Raw genomic sequence first — 14,840 nt, forward strand, 5'->3', positions numbered from 1 at the left:
TTAATTATATGAATATTATATTTAAATTTTGTTATTCAACATTATAGTTTTAAACTATGATAAGATTAAATATCAAAAATAAATAATGACATATATTATGTACGAAAAAAAAAAAAACTACTATGTATGTTAATCTTTTCTTCTTTTGAGTGTAAATGTTTCAAAAAAGATCATGTCATTAATTTACTCAAAGTAGTTAGTTAAATGATTTTTTCTTAATAAAAAATTTATTAAATTTATAAGTAAAAATTGTTTGTAGTATGAATTTAAAACTATTTTAGAATTAAATGCAATTTTATATTATTTTATAAAAAATTTTTAAAAACTGTGATTACAATTTTGATAAAATGAATCTGTTTCGCAATAAATTTTTTTCCAATTTGGATAACGTTATTTTAAAGTTATCAAACAATAAAAAGATATTGGTCTTGTTAGGTTTTTTTGATTGTAGATGTTTTGGGTTTAGTACTCTTAACAGGAAGAATATTAGGTGTTGACATGGTAAGCTTTATTGTGTTATCTAATTTGTTTTTGTCTTCGTTATTAATTGTTTTTGTTTCAATGGAAATTTTGATGTTTTCTACAGTTGAACAGGTGTTTTTTGGATTTGTACTTTTTTTTTGTCTCTGTACATTTAAACATGTAATTTCAAAATTAGATTTACTTTTTCGGCGAAGAAATTCTCTACTTTTTTCTTTATTCCTTTTAAAAATAATACTGCTTTTATCTTTCTTATCACTAACTTTTTTTTTAGTTTCATTCACCTCATTTGTACGCTCTTTTTTCTTTGTAGTTTCTACAAGGATTGTTTTTACTTTATTAGTTTCAGATAATTTTTTAGAGGGCTCTTGTTTATTTATATTAGTATCATTTTTTACATTAGTTTGTATTTTCTTTAGAACTGAATTTTCTGTTTTGGTTGCTAGTGGGACATTACAATTTACTTTACGTTTTTTATCTTTTTTAGTTTCTTTTTGTTTTGATGTTTTTTCAACTACTTTAACATCTTTTACTATCTCTTTGTCAAGACATTTTGTTTTAGTTTTATTAATTTTTTTTTCATCATCTTCTTTTTTATCACTAATTTGTTTTTTTTTAATATCCTCAATTTTTAAATTTTTTATCCTTTTAGCAGAAGTGTTGTAATTATCTTTTGTTATTTCAATTTTTTGTGTTTTCTCCGCTATACATACTTTTTCATCATCAACAACTTTTTTCTTATTTTTATTATTGTCACCATCAATCTTGTCTTTTTCTTCAAGTATATCTTCAATATGTTTAGTTTTAGTTTTAATGCTTTCATTCTTGTCATTAATGTCAAAAATTTGATCTTTTTTTGTTTTTTCTATAATATTTTCATTATTAATACCTTTTTCTGTAATGTTTATATCAATTGCATCTAAGTTTTGATATAGCTTTGATTCATGTGTATTATCTTTTATTAACATTGTCCTCATTTTATTTACTTCATTTTTACCTTTTGTATTATCCTTTCTCTCTAAATCGAAATAATCTCTTTCTCCAACTTTCATTACTTCGTTTTTGTTAATCATTTTACTTTTTTTAATTGAATTTATAATAACCTTATTTCTATTTCCTTCATCTAATACACCAGGTTTTACAGATTCTTCACTATAAACTATTATTTTAAAAAAAATTTTGAATTTAATAATCTTACTCATTAATAAAAATATAATCATAATCATCTTCTTTTTTTTTCTCCTTAGTATCTTTAATTTGGTTAACCTTTTCTTTTTTTTTTTCTCTTAAACATTTTTCATTAGCTGCATCAGGAGCAAGCATCATAATTAATTCTTCAATTCCTACTTTTTGTTCCATTTCAAATGATAAAAAATATAACACAAATTAATAAATATAAATATCACATATGATTTTTATTGTATTCAATTTAAAAACAATACATTTTTTGAATTTATATAATTTTAAGATTTAATAAATAATGTAGAAATGTAAAATTTTTATATTTCAAAAATTTTAATATTAACTTTTATTGATAATTATTAATTTATTTTTATTAGTAACATTCTTAAAAAAACTTGGCGTTTAAAAATTTTAAGAAGCAATAAAATAATTAATTATTTAAAATTAACTAATCCCCATAAAAATTTACCAAAGTTAAAATTTATTTTAATAAAATTAGAAAAATAATGTTATTGTAAAATGATTTCATCATTCTTCATATGATATAAATTATAGTACATATTGACAGACAAGTTTTAAAATATTTTTTTTCTATAAATGTGTCAGTTTATTTAATTATTTTCATATAATTAAATTACTTCATTTTTTTTTCCTGAAAACAATTGTAGAATTTAAAAAGAGACACATGATTTTTAACAAAAATTTATGATTGTCACTAATTAAATAATGTTTGCAAAAATTAAAAAAATGTATAAACAAATATACTTTGATTTGTATCATTAAATAATTGAGAAAAAAATATTAATTTGATTATACATAACAAGTATCTTTTTATTAGAAATAGTTCGATATTCAGAAAGATATATTATATATTTCTTATTTGTTGACGGACTATACAATAAAAAATTTGTTATTATACGATTTTTTAATATTAATTGGTTCATATTTTTCTTAATATAATACTAGATTCTACTTTAATAGTAACATTTACCAATAAACAAAATATAAAAAATGCTATAAAAATGTACTTTATCTTAATTGGAATTGAGCTAATAACGGTAAATGATCAGAACCCGTGAATGAATTAGGCATTGGTCCTAAATTTTGGGCAATCTCAGAATCACTAGGTAATGATAATCTTTTGATAAGAGATAGTTTGGAAGTTTCATCAATATAAACAACACTTTTGTCAACTTCTCTTAATGAAACCCCATAAAATATATAGTCGGGATTCGAAGCATCACAAGTATGATACGTTGAGATTTCGGGCTTTTTTTGTTTTCCAGTATAATGTTTATATACTGATGCAAATGAAAGTCGATGAGTATATGGACCATAGTAGTCTCCAGCCTCTTTATTAACTAATCTACAAGAATGATCAAATAAACTTCCTCTAATTAGTTTATTATGAACTCTTGATGTCACAACTGTTTTTGAAGATATTTGTCCAGAGAATGTGGCACGGTCAAAAAAGTGATCACATTTTCCATCAACAATAAAATTATACATTCTTGAATATGGTTGCATATTAAAATCACCACACATTATATAAGCATATGGATTTTTACATTGATTAATCATATCTTGTAAATTTGCTAATAAACATGCTACCTGAGATAATTTTATATCCCCACGTTTTGGGTTATAAAGAATATGTGTATTAGCAACAAACAGACGTGTTTTATCTTCTGGTAATTTATCATTGTCTGAATTTAATTCAAATTCTAAAATTTGTGCAATTTGTGGTTTAACTTCATGACCAGCAATAAATTCCAAAAAACGAACGTCTTTTTTATTTACAAGTTTAAATTTATCTGAATAAAATGTTGCGCAACCATCTTGAGAATCAGGAGAACTTTTTAAAAGAAACTCTCCTTTAAAACCATTTTTTTCCATTTCTGATTTAAGCATATTATCATAAAATATTTGATCACATTCTTGTAAACACAAGATGTCAGATGTATATGTTGTCAATTCAGATAATAGTTTTTTATACCTATTATCTTCCAACAACAAACTATCCATCTCAACTTGACCATTATCTTTTATAATTTTTAAATGAGTATACATTTCAGGATGATTCATAGCTGCTGCTTGTGATAATATATTATATGATTTGAGTGAAAAAATACATGAGCTATGAACATCCACAGGACTATTAACATCTTCAAATGATCTGAACATTAAATTTTTAGTAAGAGTATTTTTTGTAATAGGATCATAAGCAATATCATTTATTGAATTATTGATAAAAGATGAACGTTTTTCATCTTTATATTCTAATGTACGTTTATATGTTACAGGAGTACTAGCTTGACACCTTTCATATCTATAGCTTCTTGCTACTACATTGCTTACTTGTTTCATTCTAGAATTTTCTAATAATCTAAAAGAAAAAATAAAAAACGTTTAAAGAATATTTATTCCAAGAAATGTTTTTGGAATTTATTATAAATTAATATAATATTATAGAAAAACTTTAATTATTAATTTTTTTTTTAAATTGACATCACTTACCCCTTAGAGCTGGGTAAAAACCTATTATATGAAGAGTTTGGTACATCGTCATTTACTTCTGGTAAACTATCTTGTCTATCTCTACACGTTGATGATGGTGGTGATGATCGGTTATTGCTTCTTTTACAAAAATTTTCTTTTGAATTATCAATTTTAAAATTATTTATTCTTCTAAGATAATTTTCAAAATGTATTCTTTCATATTCGTAACCATCTATAATGTTAGGATCAACATCACTTGTACGACTAAAATCTGCTTGAAAATCACTTAAGCTATAGACAGTTGTTCTATTACCACATTCACTTTTCCATTTTTTGTCTAATTGTACAATTGGAATAAATGGAATTTTAGTATCTATAACAGCTCTACTTAAATTTGATACAGGAGATATTGATCTTGATAAAACCAATCGAGAACAACTTCTTTGTGATTTTGTTTTTTTTAAATTATTTTTATTATAAAAATCGTCAAATTTAGATCGCCTTTCTTTTTTAACTGGACTTTCAAAATAATTACTATTAGAATATTTTCTTTTATTAGAAATATCTTGATACCGATAATCACGATTACTCTTAACATCTCTTTTATAACTCTTGTATTTTTTTTTAACATTTCCTGAACATTTATCTGTTTTGCAACATAAAGGATCATAATGAGATTGCCTTTTTCCATAGTCTTTAGTATCTTCAGTAAAAGAAAGTCTCCTACTACGTGATTTGTTTCTCCTTCTATTAGAATTTTTCCCCATAATTCTAAATACTAATATATAAGTTGTCACTCAATTCATATTATAAATACTAAGGCAAACAACCATATTAAATATAATAATATAAATCAGTAAAAAAAGATATATATATATTATTTGTAACAATATATAAACAAAAGTATTATGAATATGCTCAACTGAGATATGATATTAAAAAAAAAAAACCTATTACAACCATGCATAAAAAAAAAAAGTATTAAAACAAATAAAAAAATAAAATGACCATCAAAATAAATTCATTATTATTAAGCTGTTAGAATATAAAGACTTAGGCATCGGAAGTTTTGGAATTTTTAACTGCATTAAGTTTTTTGAGAAATTCATCACGTATAGTTAGTTCTTTAACTTCTTCCCATGGGAATGAGATATGTCCAAAATGTCCATTTGCAGCAGTTGCTTTGTAAATTGGTCTTTTCAATCCAAGTGTTTTAATAATCATTCCTGGTCTAAGATCAAAATTATCATTGACAATTGTTAAAAGTTCTGACTCATTTAATGGAGAAGTTCCATAATCCATAACGGTAATAGATAAAGGATGAGCAATTCCTATAGCATAAGAAACTTGAACAAGGCAACGACGGCAAACACCAGCTTTAACAAGAGATTTAGCTACCCAACGGGCACCATATGCTGCAGAACGATCAACCTTAGTTGGATCTTTTCCAGAGAATGCACCACCTCCATGAGCACCCCAACCACCATAAGTATCAACAATAATTTTTCTCCCTGTTAATCCTGCATCAGATTGTGGTCCACCAATAGCAAAGCTACCACATGGATTGAGATATAAAATTGTATTGTCATCCATTAATTTTGGTGGAATAACATGTTTAATTACTTTTTCGGTAATTTCAGATCTCAAAAAATCAAGATCAATTTCTGGATCATGTTGACATGATAAAACAATGGTATGAACACGAACAGGAATACATGCACCATTTTCAAATTCATACTCAACAGTTACTTGAGATTTTGAATCTGGACGTGCCCATGGTAATAAACCTTCTCTTCGAAGTTTATGAAGATATGCCACCAATTTATGAGCTAGCAATAATGATAATGGCATAGCTTCTTCAGTCTCATCAGTTGCATACCCAAACATTAATCCTTGATCACCGGCACCAACATCTTCTTCAGAACGATTAACATGAACACCCTGAGCAATTTCTGGTGCTTGTTGCTCTAATGCAACAAGTAAATTACATGTCTTATAATCAAAACCTTTTGAAGAATCATCAAAACCAATATCTTTAATAACATTACGGACGACAGTTTGATAATCAACAATAGCCGTAGAAGTTATTTCACCTGCCAATAAAACCATACCAGTTTTTGTAACAGTTTCTAAAATAATTTTCTATATAAAAAATTAATGATTAAAATTAGTTACCACAAGCGACCTTAGCATTAGGATCCTGGGCAAGATGTGCATCCAAAACAGCATCAGAAATTAAATCACACATCTTATCTGGATGGCCCTCAGAAACAGATTCAGAAGTGAACAAAAATTTGTATTCTAAGAAAAGTATTATTTTTTTCCATAAATTATAATAATTTACCTTTATTTCCAGCTTTATTATTAGTTTCATTGGACATCTTTAATCTTTTAGCATCTGTAACCATTTTGAAAATTTTTTATGTTGAGAACTCCGCAAAACAAAGAACAACTGCGTAAATTCTATAATATATTAAATTATTAAAATAATTTTTTTCCCTTTAATTAACCTATTATTAAACGGTTTTTGAATAAAAGATAAAAAATTTTTTAATGCAAATTAATATATCAAATATTCCTAACTTTAATTGGAATAAAGAGTACCTCATATTAGCATTACATACTTCACTTTCACCACGAAAACTTTTTTATCATTTAATATAAAAAGTGAATTTAAGTAATTTTTAAAGTTAACAAATTATTAATCACCTATTTTTCTCTTTTTTTTCTTATTAATATTTATTTTTTTGGAAGAATGCTTCAAAAATAAATAAAACTTTTTGTGTAAACAAAATTTATATTTTAATAATTACTAGAAAATTAAATAATATCATTAATTTGAAACTTATTAATACATAAAAAAAACTAAACAAACAAATATTGAATAAAAAATATAAAAAAAAAACAAAAATTATAATATTCATATTTTAAAAAGTGATTTTATTTGATGTAGTCAATTATTAATATACATTTAAAAAATATGTCTGTCCTTCAAATAACAAAGTTAATTATTTTATAATATGTCATTTTTTTTTATATATTTAATGAATGATGTTTATCATTTATTTACATAATTAAATATACAAAAACACGAACAATATATTTTCCAAGTTATAATTATGATATTAATCTTTGATTCTAATAATAATAGAATAATTTTATCTTATTAGTAAAAGAGAACAGATAACTAATTGATTAATGTTTTAATCAAACATCTGATTGTTCCTAATTATTTTTCATATATTTTTATGATTTACATTGCCTTAACATATCACTATTTACATACACTTTATACCATTTGTATGAAAATATTATTATGAATGGTGTAAAGTTGTTTTCGGGCGTTAAAGTTTTAGAACTACCAGGTCTTGCTCCAGTTCCCTTTTGCGGTCAAATTCTTGCTGATTATGGGGCTGATGTTGTTTACATTGAAAAAGTATGTTTTTATTTTGGCATATATAATATATTATATTTTTTTTTATCTTTAATTAATTAGAAAGGTCAAGTAAGGATGGCTGAAAATCCTTTTTTAGTAAACAAAAAAGTAATGTCATTAGATTTTAAAGAAGATTTTGATAAATTAAAAAAATTATGTATTGAAAGTGATATAATCTTGGATCCTTTTCGTCCCGAAGTAATGGAAAATATTGGTTTAAACCCAATAGAAATGATGAAAGAAAATGATAAATTAATTATTGCTCGAATTACCGGATATGGACAATTTGGAAAATGGAGCAAAGTTCCTGGTCATGATATAAATTATGTTGCTATGTCTGGAATGTTACCAATTATAAATGGATATGGTAGGAAACCATTTTGGACACCAGCAAATTTATTAGGAGACTTTGGAGGTGGTTCCCTTTCAGCAGCATTTGCTATTGCGGGGGCATTGTTTAATCGTGAAAAAACTGGAAAAGGATGTGTGATTGATGTTTCCATGACTGATGGTATTTCATATTTGTCAACATTCTTATCAGCTACCAATGAAAATGAAGAGTTTTGGGGGCAAGAGTATTCTGTTTTTAATGGAAAATTTCCATTATATCGTACATATAAAACACAAGATGACAAATACATAGCAGTAGGGGCACTTGAGCCAAAGTTTAATGAAATATTATTTAAAACTTTAAACCTTTCACATTTTTCATTAAATGATGTTATTGAAAATCCTAAAGAGGTTGGTAATATTTTAGAAAATATATTTTTATCAAAAACTCGAGATGAATGGAGTAATATTTTTGAGAATAAGGATGCTTGTGTTACTCCAGTATTATCATTAGATGAAGTTAAAGACCATCCTTTACACAAAGAACGTAAAACATTTTATAAAGATATAAATGGTAAATCACGAGCTTTTCCTTCACCAAGAATATATTATAAAGAAAATTTAAAAAATTTAAAAAAAGGCAAACTTTAATAAATGTTATGTTTCATAAAAATTATTTTATTTTTTTTTATTTTTAAATTTATGTACAAATTAAAATTCCCCATCTAATTATATGATTTTTTGATTATAGCTTGCCAAAAGTAACTTAAAATTAAAATTTTTTATTAAATCTACATTTCAAATTAACGCTATCATTGGTGGTAAATAACATTTTTGAGTAATAAATGAAATTGGTTATATTTCTTTTAAGAAAAAGAAAAAATGAAAAGTAAATAATTTTTAGTTTGTAAAAAAAATTTAATTTTTTTAATTTTACTAAAAAAATATAAAGTTTATTTAATTCATTGAAAAGTATTAAATTTTTTTATAATACTAAATTTATTTTTATATTAAAAAATATTTTATAAATATGGTATATTTAAAGAACATTATATGCTTTTATAATTTTTTATAACCTTAAATTGGTATCATAAAATAGATATATTAATTCATATTTCTTGGATTAAATATGATGTTAATATATAAATAGAGTATATTATACTTTCTAAAATTGAGAAAAAAACAAAAAAAAAAACAATAAAGCTATATTATCCGTATGATTAGAAGAAAATTTATGGTTTTCAGTCTTCATGAATATTAGTTGTAGGCGAAATGTTTACTAACCAATTCTATTTTTTTTTGTCATTTTTAGACAACTTTTGATTATAGTAATATTTCAATGTTTTTTTTTTATTGTTTCAAATAAAAAAAAGTTATATTATATAAACTTTCATTTTATATTCTCTTGAGATTGTTAAGTATTTAAAATAAAAATACATGATATAAAATTTGAATAGGCGTGCTATAACAATGATGTGCCAATTTTGGTTACCACTTTATAAAAATATAGCTCAAAATATTTATTAAAATGAACTATAAAGAAAAGAATATTTATAGGATCATTTTTATCTATTTTACAGACAGTTTCATATTTAATAGTATTAGTTTTAATCATACTTAATTTGTAAAAATATTTATACATGAATTTTTTATAACTGTTGTTTTTTTTAATAAGAATAATTTTATTTAAGGAAATGTTAATTTTATATATTTTCACAAGTTATTTACGAATCTTGTATGCTACTAATATTAATAATAATAATTTGTTAATGATGTTTCTTTTAATATAAAAGATTTCAACGATTTATTATTCCAATAAATGAAACATGAAAAAAAGATTTATTTTTAGTAACTATATATTATTTAATATTCTTTGAATCATATATCGGAAATATTTATATTTTTACATAATATAAGTACCAATAATTTCTTGAATTATTTTATTTTTATTAGAAATTATTGAAGAACTAACCAATTTAAAACCTTTTAAAGACCAAGTTATTACTTTTTTTTTTACTTTAAATAACATAATATTAAGAAAGTTGTTAATAAAATGTAGATGAATTAATAATTTAAAATTGTAAAAAGTTGCACTTTGTTAAATAATTTTTTTTATCAAATTTTGTATATTTAATTGTTTAGTGAGACATTTTATTTCTCATTTTTACACATTTCAGATTAAAATGTTGCCATTTTCTATTTTTCATAATCGTCGTTTTTTTCTCCTACTTATTGGATTTCATTTATTGTTTTTTAACATCTGTATTACAACAATAATGGCTGGATCTGGTGAAAAAACATTAAGTAAAGATCATCAACAATATCTAGATAACCCTTCTAATGATGCTTTATATAATCATATACAATTTGATGATGATTATAATGTTATTGAAAAAAGATCACGTAATCCATATGCTTGGAGTAAAATTTTGAAACGTGATACTAATCAAGGAAGATATTTCTTTGAACCAGTATCATATTTAGATATTCCACCATTTGTACAAGTTAATGAGAAAAATGCAAAAGTTCCTTATTCATGGAAATATAATCAGATTTATGGAAAAAGAGGAAGAAATCCATATTCATGGCAGGTAAATCCTGCTTACCAAAAAAGAGAATATAATCAAGGAAATTGGTTTAGTTTCAGACCAACAAGAAATCCTTATGCTTGGGCAAACATATTATAAAGTCATTTGATGAGGTGTGATGAGGAACAAATTCTATACATTTAACATTATCTTTATACAACGTATGAGACAACTCCATAATGATCTCCACATTTTTTTCATACAAAAATAATGAATGAGCTGTTAAAATGAACAATGTTTAATAATTTTTTTTTTTAAATGATTAAAAATAACATTTTTTTTTAATTTTTCAATCAAATTTATAAATAAAATAAGTGTTTTATTTTGAGGATAATTGAACATCTTAAATAAATTGATTTTTTCTAATTTTTCTATTATTAATTTAAAATATTAATTAGATCATTGACATTTAAATAAGTGTAATGCACTTTAACATCTTATAACATTAAAATAAATAAGAACTTTTATTAAAAGTATACTAGATTAAAATTAAAGATAACCTAATTCTTAAAAGACTTAAATTTAAATATTTTAAGATAATATTTTAATATGTTAAAAAGTACATAATGTCTTCAAAGATATTTATTATAGTAACACTATTTTTAATATGTTCATTAGCATATATATCTTCTACCTATTGGAGCATAATGAATGAAGTTGACAATATATGGAATGACTTTGATACCAGTATAATTTTATGGAAAAGTGAAACAATAGAAATTTGGTCACAACTTAATAATATAAAACAATTTAATAATCTTCAAAATGATGTTATCAGAAGGAAGAGGCAAATTTATACAAATTACGATAGAAACATTCAGCAAAGTACACCACCAAAATATATTGATGTAAATATTCCATATTATAATTCATATGCCGGATATGAACAATATAACATTCATTATCCTGTTAATGATAGAGATAGTTATTTACCACCAAACGTTAATGAAGAACCTAAAGAAATACCTATTGAAAAACCAGAATGTGGTAAGTTTTTATTTTAACTTAATTTTTTTTATTACAAATTTAGTTTGCAATACTGTAAACAATTGCCCTAAGGGTGAACCAGGTATTCCAGGTGTACCAGGAGAAAATGGTCCCCAAGGATTTGATGGAATACCTGGATTACCAGGTGTTGATGCCAAAGATGTAAGAAAAGAAATACAACAATTTGACAAATGTTTTACATGTCCTCCTGGTATGCCAGGTCCACAAGGACCACCTGGAAGAACTGGACATCGTGGAATGCGTGGACCAATGGGATCTTCAAGTTTACCAGGAAGAAATTCACCACCTGGTAAACCAGGAGAACCAGTAAGTTAATAAATAATAAATCTTGATAATCTAAACTTTTTAGGGACCACCAGGACCAGTAGGACAGCCAGGTATGCAAGGACCACCTGGAGCATCTGGTGAAGATGGAATTGCTGGTATTGGATTAAAAGGAATCAAAGGAGAAACAGGACAACCAGGTCCACAAGGAGAAGAAGGAGACAGTGGAGATGATGGAAATCCTGGTCTTACTGGATCAATGGGACCAAGAGGTCCAATTGGTGAACCAGGAAAACCAGGTAAAAATGGTGAAGAAGGTAGTATAGGTAGTGAAGGTTTATCGGGAATCGATGGAGGTTATTGCCCATGTCCAAAACGTCATAATTATAAAAGACTTCGTTTTAATCCTTACGTCACTCTTTAAAATATTATTTATTTTTTAATAATAAAAAAACTATGAAAACAACTATTTTTTAGATGATTTTACTGCAGCACAATCTAATTTTCCCCTAATAATATTAGCTTTGACGGAAATTAAATCTCTTCTTCTTCCACCACGAACTAATACCTGTGAATGTTCTTGTAAATTGTGCCCAATACCAGGAATATATGCACAAACTTCATTTCCTGTAGATAATCTAACAATTGCACACTTCCTGTTTCCTGAATTTGGTTTTTTTGGATGGCGAATAACAGCTTAAATTTAGTGAAAAATTATAAAGGTGTAAAAGTCTAAAGACTTACTTTTAAGAACTATTCCTTTAAAATAATTGTGTCCACTAATCGCATGTTTATCTTTTGAACGAGTTTTCCTTTTGGGTGGACCATTACGAACATATAATTGCTAAAATACGTCAATATTTATTTTCATATGTTGAAAAAAATAAAACTATTAAATTACCTGTAAAAAGTTATTCCTCATTAGAGGTGATGACGTTTGAAAATTTCTAACAATAGATGTTAATGATGTACATTTTAAAGTATTATTTAAAGTAGTTGGAGATAACAAAGAAATATTTCTCGTCAAATATTTTAGACTTGAACATAAATTTGAAAACATTATCTATTATTTATGTAGAGATTCAAATTGTTCAAAACATATTCTTTGTTTGACCGCGTCTCTTTTTCATTTATAGCCTTTTGAGATTGTCGTTGTAAGATCACAATAAAATCTTAATATTTGTTAAGTTTATTTTTATCACAGAAAAAAAAAAGTAATAAATGACAAAGTTTGAAATGTAAACAAAAATATATCATTCAAAGAATTTAAAAGTAAAAGGTTGTATTTGATCATTAAATAAATATGTCAAAATTAGTCAATTCTTTCAATTTAATTAATTTATTAAATATGAATTAAATTAATTAGTTTCAAAAAGTAAAATGGTAACTTCAGAAGCTGTAAAGTCTGGTTATGATTTTAATTTAATAATAATAGTTTTTGTTTGTGTCTTATTTTGCCTTTTTATTCGTCATTTTAATGATTTTTATACGGGAAAGACGGTAAATTAAATGTTTTTTTTATAATTTAATTAAAAAAATTTATACTACTTATTTTAGATAACTCTTGTTGAAGAAGGAACATGGATTGGAAGATTTAAACATAAGAAGAAAGATAACAAAGATGGTTTAAAAATGATAGAAAAAGATTTTGATGAGATGTATCGTTATATGAAACTTGCAAATAAAAAAAATTTTACCGATCAAAGTAGTAGTGAGGAGGAAGAAAATATTATATAATTATATTATTAAAAATTAATTATCTTTATTTAATATTTTTTTAAATACAATCTTTTTTTATTTAATTTTTATTTGTATACAAAGACAAAAATATATTTGTTATTAATGAATATGAATACAAACAATTTTTTGATACTTAATTAGATGTATTATTTCAGTTCACAAACACTTGTCATAGAGTTATTAGTCGTTATATATTTTGAATATATTAAAAATTCCATTATCTTCAAATTTATTTACCTTATATTTGACTTTTAAAAATTATTCGTCACTTTTGTATTATAAACAAAAATATAATTTTGGATAACAACTAAATATCTAAAGATACATAGTATCTACTTATAAAATTAAAAGAATATATGGTAAAAAAAAACACTTTTTATGATAAACAATGCTTTTTATCCTAAAAATTTATGCCTGATTAAAAATGTGCTAATTTTCATATTTGCATTTAGAAATATTTTATTCATTAAATGTAGTTTACATATACATTTTATTAATTGTCATTCAATAGTAAATAAAACATATTTTATAGTAATATATAATATTTATATTTTTTAGCTTCTAATTTTAACATTTTAGTTCATTATATTAAATTAAAAAGTTATATTCTTTTAAAACTTAAAAAGGTCATTAAAAATGATATTTAAAAAGTGAAAGCTATTTTAATTTTCATAAAATTAGAACATTAATAGTATTGAGAAAGGGCACTATACTTTTTATTATACATTTCAATTATTTTTTTGGATGAAAAATTTTTTTTTTTTTTTTATAAACCATTTTTTTTTGCCATTTTTAATATATTCAAATGATGAAATATATTATAATCATCGTATCAATATTAAATATTATATGTAAAAAGTATAAATTTAACAAATTTGTATTTTTACATTTTTAATATTGCAAAATGTGAAATTTTATAGGCGTATTCTGATAAAATTCAAGACATCTATCTCTTGAGAATAATGTAGCAAATTTTAATTTTATCATATATCTTTTCATCTAAATTTGATTTTCTAAATATATAATTAAAATTTTCAAAAGCAATTTATAATGGTTAAAATAATATGATTCAGTTCTTTTTGTATAAATTTTATGTACTTAAATATATGAAGTTATTTTTATTAAAATAAAACTTAAATGAATTAAAAAATTTTATATAATTATATTTTATATTAATAAATATGGATAATGTTTTTTGCAACTACATTTTTTTTAACAAAGGTGGTTTTAACAAGTAGATTAATGAGATAATTATATTTCTAAAATTCAAAAAAAAAAAAAAAAAAACTTTTCAGCTGAGTAATTTTTACCTC

At 23.8% G+C, this 14,840-nt stretch overlaps 8 protein-coding genes across 8 annotated transcripts; 4 read left to right on the forward strand and 4 right to left on the reverse strand.

Annotated features, from left to right (window-relative positions):
- Positions 1 to 431: 431 nt before the first annotated feature.
- SRAE_1000084700 (Hypothetical protein) lies at positions 432 to 1,839 on the reverse strand (the record flags this gene model as incomplete). Its single annotated transcript, XM_024647731.1, has 2 exons — positions 432 to 1,632; positions 1,679 to 1,839. 2 exons carry the CDS (start codon positions 1,837 to 1,839, stop codon positions 432 to 434), a joined length of 1,362 nt encoding a protein of 453 aa, XP_024501779.1.
- An 852-nt stretch (positions 1,840 to 2,691) lies between these two features.
- SRAE_1000084800 (Protein angel) lies at positions 2,692 to 4,928 on the reverse strand (the record flags this gene model as incomplete). Its single annotated transcript, XM_024647732.1, has 2 exons — positions 2,692 to 4,048; positions 4,180 to 4,928. The coding sequence occupies 2 exons, from the start codon at positions 4,926 to 4,928 to the stop codon at positions 2,692 to 2,694; spliced, it is 2,106 nt and encodes a 701-aa protein (XP_024501780.1).
- Positions 4,929 to 5,214: 286 nt separating this feature from the next.
- On the reverse strand, positions 5,215 to 6,569 carry SRAE_1000084900 (S-adenosylmethionine synthase; the record flags this gene model as incomplete). The annotated part of the gene is made up of 3 exons (XM_024647733.1): positions 5,215 to 6,290; positions 6,337 to 6,462; positions 6,506 to 6,569. The coding sequence occupies 3 exons, from the start codon at positions 6,567 to 6,569 to the stop codon at positions 5,215 to 5,217; spliced, it is 1,266 nt and encodes a 421-aa protein (XP_024501781.1).
- Positions 6,570 to 7,477: 908 nt separating this feature from the next.
- On the forward strand, positions 7,478 to 8,578 carry SRAE_1000085000 (Alpha-methylacyl-CoA racemase; the record flags this gene model as incomplete). Its single annotated transcript, XM_024647734.1, has 2 exons — positions 7,478 to 7,597; positions 7,658 to 8,578. The coding sequence occupies 2 exons, from the start codon at positions 7,478 to 7,480 to the stop codon at positions 8,576 to 8,578; spliced, it is 1,041 nt and encodes a 346-aa protein (XP_024501782.1).
- Positions 8,579 to 10,203: 1,625 nt separating this feature from the next.
- Positions 10,204 to 10,614, forward strand: SRAE_1000085100 (Hypothetical protein; the record flags this gene model as incomplete). The annotated part of the gene is made up of 1 exon (XM_024647735.1): positions 10,204 to 10,614. The coding sequence occupies one exon, from the start codon at positions 10,204 to 10,206 to the stop codon at positions 10,612 to 10,614; it is 411 nt and encodes a 136-aa protein (XP_024501783.1).
- A 548-nt stretch (positions 10,615 to 11,162) lies between these two features.
- SRAE_1000085200 (Hypothetical protein) lies at positions 11,163 to 12,211 on the forward strand (the record flags this gene model as incomplete). Its single annotated transcript, XM_024647736.1, has 3 exons — positions 11,163 to 11,502; positions 11,546 to 11,829; positions 11,873 to 12,211. 3 exons carry the CDS (start codon positions 11,163 to 11,165, stop codon positions 12,209 to 12,211), a joined length of 963 nt encoding a protein of 320 aa, XP_024501784.1.
- A 42-nt stretch (positions 12,212 to 12,253) lies between these two features.
- On the reverse strand, positions 12,254 to 12,847 carry SRAE_1000085300 (28S ribosomal protein S12, mitochondrial; the record flags this gene model as incomplete). Its single annotated transcript, XM_024647737.1, has 3 exons — positions 12,254 to 12,483; positions 12,532 to 12,631; positions 12,689 to 12,847. The coding sequence occupies 3 exons, from the start codon at positions 12,845 to 12,847 to the stop codon at positions 12,254 to 12,256; spliced, it is 489 nt and encodes a 162-aa protein (XP_024501785.1).
- Positions 12,848 to 13,167: 320 nt separating this feature from the next.
- On the forward strand, positions 13,168 to 13,524 carry SRAE_1000085400 (Hypothetical protein; the record flags this gene model as incomplete). Its single annotated transcript, XM_024647738.1, has 2 exons — positions 13,168 to 13,287; positions 13,345 to 13,524. The coding sequence occupies 2 exons, from the start codon at positions 13,168 to 13,170 to the stop codon at positions 13,522 to 13,524; spliced, it is 300 nt and encodes a 99-aa protein (XP_024501786.1).
- Positions 13,525 to 14,840: the final 1,316 nt, after the last annotated feature.

The sequence above is a fragment of the Strongyloides ratti genome (assembly GCF_001040885.1).
Source record: "Strongyloides ratti genome assembly S_ratti_ED321, chromosome : 1".
In the NCBI taxonomy this organism is placed as follows: Eukaryota; Metazoa; Nematoda; class Chromadorea; order Rhabditida; family Strongyloididae; genus Strongyloides; species Strongyloides ratti.